Genomic DNA, 11,833 nt, shown 5'->3' on the forward strand with positions numbered 1-11,833 from the left:
AGCCCAACAAGGGAATTTCGACTCGAGAATAGCTCTTTCCTTGGAGGCAACGGACGAAATTCGATGGTGGCTAGCACATTTGGACGCCTGGAACGGACGGGCGCTTCTTCACCCGTCCCCGGATGTCGTAATCGAGACCGATGCATCTCGGTTGGGTTGGGGCGCTGTTTGTCAGGGAGTCAGAACAGGCGGTTTGTGGTCCCAGATGGAGAGGAAATTCCACATCAACTGTCTGGAACTTCTGGCCGGTTCGTTTGCGGTCAAGAGCTTTGTGAAAGACCGTTTGTGTTCATGTACGCCTGCGTATGGACAATACTTCTGCAGTGGCGTACCTCAACCGCCTCGGAGGAACACGGTCATTAGTCCTCTCCAACCTTGCCCTAGCTCTTTGGGAATGGGCTTTGGCACGCAACATTTTCCTCAGTGCCGAACACCTTGCGGGATCTCTGAACATCTCGGCCGATTGGGAGTCACGCAATTTCCTAGATTCGAGCAACTGGAAGCTTTGCCCGGAGATCTTCAGCTCCCTGATGCGGATTCGAGGGCCTTGTATGATCGATCTTTTTGCCGATCGTCTGAACTCGCAGCTACCCCAGTTCTTCAGTTGGAGGCCGGACCCGTTAGCCCTCGTCTCAGATGCCCTTCAACAGGACTGGTCGGTGGTCAGCCTAGCTCTGTGTTTATGCCCGCGCTACATGACGAAACTCCAGGGCTTTCGAGTGCAAAATTTACCAACAAGTTCGATGAATACGAGTTTTGGCTAATGGCGTAAAAATGACAAATCTTGTACTTGTTGTCCTACTCGTAGGTACTACTAAAGTTCCTCTGTAACTTAGCTATGTAGAGTAAGGGGAGCATGGAGGAAAAATACCTGAGACCCGGGGTGCTTTAATGGCCCCGTATCTAATTTGTATATCATTGGTATGCTTCTTTGTTTCAAATTCATGTCTCGCAAAGATTGAAAAGTTCTAAAGACTAAACCCTTTTTATAAGATTTTTCATATTATGGCGAACTTTCAATATTAAAATGGGAATCTTCTTAGTTGGAAGGTAAAAAATAGAGCAGATTAAATTCAAAACGTTAAAAGAAGATTTACTGCTACTGATCGTTGATGGGCATGCACGTTAGTTTTAGTAGGTGAAATATCAATTAATAAAAATAGTGAAGTCGTATTTTCTGATCAGTTAGCGTTAATCAGTTGCGAATTTGTGGCACTTAACTCGATATAGTTTGATTTTCCAAAGGGTATTAAAGGCCAGTTTACACTTTCGATTTTATGTGCGATTTTCTTTTGAAAGATGTGAAGGAGTCAATTAGTTACGGATGTTCAAATAGGAACTCGTACACATCGGTGACAGTGCATTCGTAACTTATTACTCGTTCACACGTCTATCAAAAGAAGAAAATCGCACATAAAATCGCAGCAGAAATCTCAAGTGTATAAACGTACTATAAGATCACAGTCCAAAGCATGCCTTATTTTTCACAAACCGGAAATTTAGCGTTTCTTTATTAAATATGGCGAGAAATTTTGGACACGCACAGAGGGGTTCTAATTTATTCTAACGAATAAATTGTTCTAATTTATTCTAACGAATCACAAGTGAAATACACACGATATATCACATTCTAAATAGCCTAAAATGCGACAAAAAAAGTTCGAATATGCCTTAAAACCATGGCAACAAGTCAAGGCTTGGTTGCCTAGCAAATATGGACGATGAAAAACAATTTCAGTTATTTTTTGAAGAGTTTTTTGGGGAAAAAGGTCAGTCTTGATGAAAATATAACGTTGAAATTTGCTGATTTTGAAGCTAAAAACCGCAAGAGATATATATTCTTCACATTTTTGCACTGATGGGTGTTCAAAATCATCGCTCAAGGCCCTGTCACACTGTTGCGTATGATAGGAACGTATGAGTCGCGTATAAAGATCATTTCATTCTTTTTTATACGCACGAAAAAGTCCGTAAAAATAGACATTTTGCATAAAATTAACTTATTAAACGTATGGGTATCGTAAGAGTAGCCTGTCGCTGGCGTATGCCAGCGTATGAACAGCTTACGAGAAGCGTTTGGAATGCGCATGTCAAGCATACCACTGGCGTTTCACAGACTTTAATCGTATGTAAGCGGCAGTATTTTCACACGGCTCCATTCGAGAAAATGTCAAACCTACAGTGAAAAAAGAAGAAGACACCATGGCAAATAAGAAGACATCATCTACCCGCGGACGAAGAAAAGGAAAGAGGACTCCATCATCAGCCGTTGCCAAAGCTGACGAACAACGTGTTTGTGCACCTGCAGATGTAGTTGAACCACCTGATGAAGATGCACTTATTCCTGAGACATCTTTAAATAATGCGCCACATGTTCCTGAGCTCTCAAAGTCCCCAACACAACCTTCCCAAGACTCCCATAATTCATCGGCTTTATCATCTGAAACCATTGATGACTTCACCTCCTTCCGGCGGGCTGATAGCAAGAAGAAAATTAGAGGAAGAGGGCGAAAAAAAACCCCCTACAACCTCAGCGCCACAGAAGAGGAGCTGATGCTGGAGTTTATCATGGACAATCCTGTGCTGTGGAATGTGAAGATGACAGATTATAGGCGAAAAGACAAGAAAGAGAAGATCTGGGAAGAGCAAGCACATCAGATGAATAAGACTGTTGACATCCTCAAGGGCTGGTTCAGATCGTTGCGCGACACCAATATACGCCTTGACAAGAAGAAAAGCGGGGATAGTGCTCCAAACCTGACTAAGAGAGAACAGTGGATCCTCTCAAAGTTTGCCTTCCTGAAGACTGTCACTCGCCACCGACCGGAGCCCATGCAGAGTGTAAGTATACAACCATATTACCTTAGCAACATGATAACCAAGTAATTTGAGACAATTTCCACATGATATTTTTGGTCTTTTTAGGTGAAGGAAACCATCCAGCTTCACAGAGGAGATCTCAATGCTGCCGAGAGCGCCTGCGCTGATATGCAGGATGTCTAAGATGAAGTCACTCCAATACCATCATCTACCGCTGGAAGGTCCCACAAGCGACCTCAGGACACAGAGAGTGACGTCCTTGAGACTCTACAGAAGAGAGTTGCTGAGTCTGGCACCATCCTCAAATACATCTACAAAGCCAAACAACAGCCCATTACAGCACGAAGTGTCTTTGCAAATTATGTTAAAGAGAGCCTTTTGACTATGTCCAAGTCCAAGTACAAGAAGGCAAGGTCCTCCATCAATAGGTTATTGTCTGAACTCATGGATGAGGACAGCGATGATGAATTTCCAAGTGCAATGGCGGCTCCATCTATCAAAGTAAACCAACAAGAGATCCCTTCTCAACCACCCCACGATTTGCACCCTACTACAAGTATTCCCTTCTGTTCATTTAGAGCATCAGCACCATCCTTCTCTGAGCATTATCAGAAACCTAGCAACATGCCTATAAACATGCCCCTGGCATCGTTGGTGAGAGGCTCTCAGTCCATGGAGTACATGCAGCAGTTTCACCAGCGGTTATTTCAGTATCCACATCATCACAAGACTACCACTAAACAACAGCAGATGATTCCTCCTTCCCAACAACTTGCTCAGCAACCGTTTCAGCAAACTCAGCAACAATGCACTCCTACCTCTGGCCCGGTTCGTGCCTCTTTGGCTTCTGCAACAGAGTTAATAACGGAAACGTCTAGCCCAACGCCGCACAGTCCAAGCTCAGCCTTTGAGCAAAGTCACCCGAACATTACTAGTCTTTCAGGATTTCGAGACATCATGGAATCTACTGATGATATTGGATTTCAGGATGAGGTTCTCAACCTTCAACCACCAACGTGAAAGAAGTATTGACTATAGACCACGGCGGCTGTATGGCTTCATCATTGTCTCTCGGAGGGCAAAGGCATCATCACCTACAAAGAAGTAGGGGACACTCTGATAGTCATTTGGTAAAGCATCGGGGATGGGGGATCCTATAGTTCCGTCTTCTGTTAATTCTTTGATTTCAGAGTTGTTGTAGATCTGTGCGTCCGATGATGACCCTTTACCACGGAGGTCTGCCTAGATGAATTTATAATCTGCGTCTACAAGGCCCATGAGTACAACAGAGTAGAATCCCTTGTAGTTGAAATATTGGGATCCACTTTTTGGTGGACACTTGCAGGTAATGTGCTTTCCATCTATAGCACCACATGTATGGGGGAAGTTCCACCTATTGAGGAACTTATCAGATATGGCACGCCATCCCTCTGGCGTGGTAGGGCAGGTCATTACTTCGGACTTCGTCGATGATTGCTTGGCAAACTTCTCTGACAATAAGTGACTGGGTGTTGTGGGGGACCCTCCATCCGTACTTCATGGCTGAATACGTGCTCCCAGAGGCAAGGTTTCGCAAAGTCAAAGAGAGCTTCAGCCCAGGCTCCAGGGGTCGCCTATACTAGGTATGTTTCTTGGTGATCCTGGGACTCACTCTTGCCAGAAGCTCATCAAACATCTCGGGGACCATCCGCATAAAGTTCTTAAAACATCGCGTATCCTCGCTTCGAAGTTCCACCAGAAGTTGGTCGTAAATGAACTGCCTTCGCCTTCCGATCCATGATCTCTTCCATACCTCACGTCTTTTTCTTTTTCCTTTTCTCCTTTTCCTTCTGTTATTTTCTATGTGACGAATCGTCAAAGCTATGAGATCAAACTGGTATTCAAGAACAGCTAACTCCATCCTTTATCCTCGAAGGTACAAGATGATATGAAGGCATCCAACATAAATATATATTATACACAATAAATGACATGCTATATATTTATATACCCTTCCTCGTAACGTTTGCAATACTCTGAGGATACGACGACCAGGCGTTAAATATACACTAATTGTACGGTAAATGCGTTACTTAATCGTCAGTCATACGCTAAGCCCTCTATAGACGTTAAACATACGTCACACATAAGTTAGACCTTCGTTACTGATGCGCTATCAACACGTTAGTTGTACGGCACACTTACTCATTTGCGTATGATTAGCGTACTCAACCTATTAGTACAGTACATTTAGCGTCCTTCTGCCGTATTCAGCGTATGACTAGCTTATCTTTACCGTATAAACCATACGTCCAAACACGCACAAGATTTTTAAGCATGCTTAAAAAAAATTTTCTTCCTCGGCGTATACCAGCGTATGTGACCGTGCTTGGAACGTGTATAACTTACGCACGACGTACCACCAGCATATTTCAGCGTATTCCGGCGTATGCGTGATATTTATCACACGGTGCCATACGCTAATGTGATACGCAACAGTGTGACAGGGCCTTCAGAGTTTAGAAAACCGATAGAACATTTTGGTAATCGTGGCCCGATCGCGCGAAAAGCTTACAAGTTCAACGGTCAAAACAACTTTCGAGGCTATAAATGGTGTTTTTCTATACTTTAATAGCCGTTGGCTATTTCCTGCAAAACCGCAAGAAGTATTAACATCTAAATATCATCCATGATATCAAAATATCAAGTTTTACGTCTAAAAACAGAATCAGATAGAACATTTTCACATTTTTAAAAAGTTTAGAGGTAAGGCCACATTTTTAATATAACCCTAATAAAGCCGTGTAATTTCGCGTGGCCATATTGTTTCGAATCTCCCGAAGTCTGTGTATCTACCGCGCGTGCGTGTCCAAAATTTCTCGCCATGAGTATCAAAGGCGGCTAATGTTAATAATTATACAGCATGACTCTATAACAGTATAACGGTGACGGCTTCGGAACAAAATTAAACTCATAATTAAATCCGAAGCGCAAAGAAAGCTGGGCCGAGAAAGCCCTAGGCATGGCTTCCCCGGCCGGCTAGTTTAAAACGTTAAAAGTCAGTAAAATGAGATCAGAAATTTATATTATCGCTCAATCCGAAAAAGATGCTTTAACCAAACTACAAGCGTGCAGATGTCACTCAGCGTTACACCGTTATAGGAGCATATAGTGAATATAATGATGAACAAACAAAATTTTAATGTGCCCCGCCCCTATAAATAATTGATTAGGTTTCAACGAAATGACATATCATGTAACAGATATATTATGCTTGAAATACATCCTTCCAAGTCTAAATTTCGCCTGTGTGGCACCGTCAAAAGACAACTGTAAGATTACCAAACCACCCAGGGAAACATTTTGTCGAAAAATACTGCATGAGGGAAAGTACACAGCCATAGGTGAATTGTTTTGGTAAAACCTAGATTTCGTACAATATAAATAATATTCGCAAAAATATTTCGTCATAAAAAGAGACTCAGGCGTGAAATGCAAAAAGTCTAAATATTTAGGCGTGGGACAAACGCATTACATAGGTAACCAATTTACAAAATCTTTTGTATTCATCAAAATGTCATACTCACCATATTTTGATACAATCTTGAAAGTAGCGTATTTTCCTTTGGAGTATAATCGTGGCTGGGATTGTTCTGCTGTGATTAAATCAACAAAACTCTTCATCAACAAAAAATGGATCGCAACGATATTCATTGTTACTCACTTGATGTAGTTGCACATAAAAAGGAGTGCGACGAAAAGAGTTGATTGCGATCTGATAATATTACGTGTGTGCGAAGTACTCTTAAGTCCACAGTAGATTATATGCTGCAGATGAACGAGACAAAATATGAATGATCACCTGCCCTTACATTTCCAAAGTGACATGGTTTATTATAATCATAAAAGGTTTCATTACTTTTCTATGCCGACATTTGCAAATTGTTTTATCTTTATAAATTCATTTAACGACAAATATTGGCAAGTAAAACATAATAATTCAGAATTCAATTTTGAACAATTCGGGACTATTTGAGAGAATTTATTTTAATTTTTGTTTGTTAGATTAAGAAAAGTAGGCATGATATGAGACGTGCGTCAGTCAATACAAGTCAAAGGCCTCGGCTATGCAGCTTTGGTTTTTAATTTGACAAGTTGTCATTAAATTAGAACCTCTGTAGCACGTCCAAGTAAATGAATTTTTAATCAATTTCGACTTAATTTCTGTCACTTTCATATTTTTGATGTCAGAATTCAGATTTAAATTTGAAATGCACTGAAGGTTTTTCCAAAGAAGTAACAATATATTCTAAGCTAGGATTTCCTAAATTATATTCTGATCAACTAAACTATTAAAAATGCCACATTTTAGCTCATACAAACAACTAATTCTATAACGCGTAACCTAATGAAAGCATTAAAGGCAGTAGGATACGATACGATATCCCGCAAGAACGTTTAAAAGTTTATATGAAGTTCCGTCAATAACAGTGAAATTTATTCTTCAAGCTGGCCCTAATAGAAGCGCCTTGTGTGCATGTGCACTTACTCCTCCGGGAGCTTTGAAATTACACCTGGGTATTTTGGGGAAATGGAAATAATACGAAATCGAAATGAATACTAAACAAATACTCAACACCCGGGTTGAATTCAGCCCTGCTGACCGGGATGAAATTTCAGCCCTTTATAACTATTAATATCCTATGAGATAGAATGCGCGATTACATGACAAATTTTCAGCCCCGGGGATGAATTCAGCCACGGGGTTGAAATTTCATCCGAGCTGGCCGACCTGAAATCTCAATCTTGGGGTAAAACTAGCCCTGAGACTGAAAAATTTGTCATGTAATTGTTTCAACCCAGGGCTGAAGTTATTCAAACATGCGCAGTTGTGCCATTTACGCATGTGAGTGAAAACAAAATGCGAATTTGCTATTCGTGGGCTTTTAACCGCTTGTTCACACCCAGGGCTGAAGTTCTCAGCCCCGGGGTAGAAATTATTCCTTATTCAGCTTTTGTGTTTCTAGAAAGATGAAAACACACTTCTCGAGCAATCAATTGTGTCCTAAAATGTTATATTTATCTTAATTTGCCTTATTACTTAAAGGCTACATTTTGTATATAACATTCTATAGATATATAATATGTATATGTAACATGATATTGCGAATATACAAGTACAGCAGAATATTCTATAGGATCTGCGTGTAAATTCTATAGAATATAGCAAATGCTACAGAATATAGAACATTAATTCTATAGGAATAGAGGTCATTTTGAATATTCTTTAGGATATTGAATATGATAAAGCCTGTTCTATAGGATTCTATATAGAACATTTTTTCGTACGTAGCTACCAACAATTCTAAAAAAATCAATATAGCTATATTGCTATATTTCGCTAATTTTTTTAAAAATCTGTTCAAAAGGTAACTTTCACATGATACTTCCTCATTAAAACTTGGTAAATAATTCATATCATCATAATCTTGAGGTTAACTAAAAAAACTTTACAGTGATTTCGTATTTGTGCATATGTTGTCTATGATCTAGTGCCGACCTAAAATCATTATGCGTCCAAAAAAATTTTCCCGTTCGTTGGCTTTAAATGAGCTGGTCAACGTCATGCTTCGATGTTTTGAGGCGTATGGGTTAAACAACCTTACATCAAATAATACCTTTCACATCTCTGCCAGAAACCTCTCGCAGCAATGTCTACTCTGGCGTCATCGGCTGAATTAGCACTGGATGGTGGAACCACGCCTGTGGAAGGAGGAAGGACAGTTTCAATTGAAACATCGTAAGCAACGTCATCAATAGCAACAGCAAGTAGATCACTGATCTCTTTATGTCTTCGATGGACAAAGGCTCCTTTTAGGCACAAATTCGTTTCAAAGATCATGGATATAACGCATGTGGATTCCATCACAGAACCCATCATCCTTGATACCTGGAATGGCACGAATGTGATAATTACATCTGTGCCGAAAACGTGAGGCAAACGCCGTGTATTCTGCTTGGGGTTGGAATTTGACAATTTCACTCAAAACGTGAAGTTGCTGGCACCATTTACTAACTAAAGAACTAATATACTTATTTTTAAAAGGATCCAGAAAAGAAATGGTAGATTTTATGTGTTTTTGATGGCTCCTGCAGTCTTTAAATTTCATCCAACATACAAAAAACGCTTGCACGGTCAAAAATGGCAAAGAAAAGTGATTTTGTGATAATTATTTAAATCTTAAATCATCTGCATGCGTGATGAAAAAAAAATTAAAATGTAAAAGTCAAGTATTTCCTTACTTGTGCTCATAACAAAGTTATCGGAAGAGATTTTTCCTATAAGTTTTAACTTATAACTTGAAAAATTTGAAATGATTCACGTTTTATCCTTAGGCATAGATTTTCATGTTTGCTCATGCAGGTCGTTGCCAATGGGATGGCTTATATTACCGGTATTGTTTTTTTATTCTACAATTGTGAAATCTTCCTGCATGCGCACCTAATTCGCTGACCAGACCTGATACAGAGGTCGCATAATTATACAGATGTTTTAATGTGATTAGGGCCGTTGCTAGAATTTTAAGGGGGGGGAGAGTATATTCATATATTCATGTTCGCACAACCGTAGAAAGAATAGCAAACAAAATAAATCCGACAGGCATAGGCATATGTGAATATGAGAATAGATTAATAAAACCCCCCTCTTTCTCCTCACCCAATTTAGCTTCTAGCGACGGCCAGTAACGGCACTGAATTCGATTAAATGAAAACAAAGAGATCCTTTTGTTTTAGGCAGCTAATATATGATTTTTTCCCATTTATAAACTAAACAGTCTTGGAGAAACCAACAAAGGCGGCAATAAAGGTGAACGAAAATACGGGCAAACGTGAAAATTTTAGATAAAAGTCAGCGAGGACTGCGGTGATATATGCAATAAAACTATTTATTATATGGCACGCGGTCTCGTGACTAAAATGGCGTTCGCTGATTGGTTCTTTGCCGTTCTGGAATCCCCCAGTATTAGACTGTTGCTGTAGTAACGGTCCAACCCTCATATTTTTGAACAAAAAAAGCTTCCACTTTTATTTTTGACACGAAAAATATCGACGGAGAATGGACAAAGAACAGCATTATTTGGTACATTTAAATATTATATATTTATTCATCTTTAATTTTTGTTCATATTACTGTATCATTCTTATTTAACGAGTAAAAAAAAAAGTTTTGTTAGCCACTGAACAGTGCTTGCTTGGCGAATGGCCTCGCTATCGCTCGATCCGTACTGTCAAAACCTCGGTCTGATATTTTTCTAGTACGGACCTCAAATTCGGTTAATAAGTGGTATGTCCTAAAAGATTACGATAAAGAAAACTTTAAAATTTTCCAATTTTATCAGGTTAAAAATCATTAAGGAATTTTATAGATTTTAATTTTAGGAAAAGTCAGGCCTAAAAGACAGCTATCAAGTTATCAAATGTATTCTCGGCCATATTCGGAGCCACAATAGCATGTCCATGCTCTGTCGTATAACCACGATGTATTTACAAGATTTCTGAGTATATATGCATGCACGTAAATATCGCGACGCCAATGCATGAACGTGGAAATGCATTAATTAGTCTAAAGGGCACGTTTACACCAAAATATAGAATATCTTTTTGTTAATATTGCGACAACAATATGATGATAAGATTTGATAGTTATAACTATAATGTTAAGCATGTCTGATGCGTGTGCTGGCGCCAAAACGTGCAATATTACCAAATGCCTGCTGTCAATATACCAGTCAAAAATCCGTAATATACAAGTTTTATCTGTGAATTATAATTGTCGCCACACATATTTAGACAGATATAGATCACGAAACTGCAATGAAAATCAGTTTAGAAAACAACAAACTACAGATTTAAAAAAGCTAGCACGCAAGCTACGTCAGATGTTTTTCATTCCCTACCCCCCATGCAACGAGTACATAATATCCGACTTAGCTGAAGACAGAATAAGAATGAGAATTTCGAGGTATGAATATAAAATGACGTCAATATTTGCAAATTAAATAATCTAAGATTCAAACGTATTTTCAGATTACACTCAAATTTGCACCTTATATATGAGCAAAACTTTTGCAATGCATGTAAACATATACAGGGTGTATCAAAAAAAACGCAACCACTTAATATTCATGAATATCCTCTTTGTTCTACAACACAAAAGACGTTTGGCCCCTGGAATGCGAGAAAGCTTGTAATCATATTCTAGCGGCACAATCGTCGGTAAACAAAGTCAGGTGCGTAAACCAACGAGCTGAATTGAAAGTATTTAACGAGTAAAATTTTACTTACAACTTATTTTATAAGGTTGACAATAAAAACTCGTTGTTCGGTTGTTAGCTGCACCATTATTAGTTTAGCTGATTTGACTATTAGCAGTTGAACTGTACGATTAGAAGCCATTTTAAAATCCCAGGGGCATAAAATCTATTGAGCTTATAAACAATATGAATTTTAGAATATTAAGTGGTTGCGTTTTTTTTGAGACACCCTGTATATAGGTATCACTTGAGGAATGCGGTAATATGAATTTGATCCAATTCTTGTAATAGGTAATCAGAATCGAGCACATAATTTATTTTATAGCCTTCGAGGACGGATGTTGTAAAATTTAAAGACCCACTTGACGACACTATAATTGAATATGATAATTCATAAAGAATTGTTGTTAGACCCGTTTTTAAAGATTGTTTGAACTTCAAATCTTAGCATTCCTATTCCTTTTTTAAATTTGGGAAACTATTTGATCCGATCAAGCAGTTGAAATTCTTTGAAAGACTGCATGAGCGATAAAAAAATTGATGCATGCTTGTATACTATAATAGCTTTGCTGCATAGTGAGTATGCTGCATGGTTATGCTGTATGCTGCAGATATTCATTTGTATGGTAGGCGGAAACTTGAAATCAACTCGTTGTATAACATGTCCAAATCAATAATTTGTATCATTGTCGTGCTTTTTAGTGGATATAATGCGAATT

General features: G+C 39.0%; 1 protein-coding gene across 1 annotated transcript; it reads left to right on the forward strand.

Moving 5' to 3' along the window:
- The first annotated feature begins 2,202 nt into the window (after positions 1–2,202).
- On the forward strand, positions 2,203–3,003 carry LOC114540524. Its single transcript, XM_028560648.1, has 2 exons — positions 2,203–2,841; positions 2,926–3,003. The coding sequence occupies exons 1-2, from the start codon at positions 2,203–2,205 to the stop codon at positions 3,001–3,003; spliced, it is 717 nt and encodes a 238-aa protein (XP_028416449.1).
- Positions 3,004–11,833: the final 8,830 nt, after the last annotated feature.

The sequence above is a fragment of the Dendronephthya gigantea genome, unplaced genomic scaffold, assembly GCF_004324835.1.
Source record: "Dendronephthya gigantea isolate DGI-Jeju-01 unplaced genomic scaffold, DenGig_1.0 000003F, whole genome shotgun sequence".
NCBI classification, from domain to species: Eukaryota; Metazoa; Cnidaria; class Anthozoa; order Malacalcyonacea; family Nephtheidae; genus Dendronephthya; species Dendronephthya gigantea.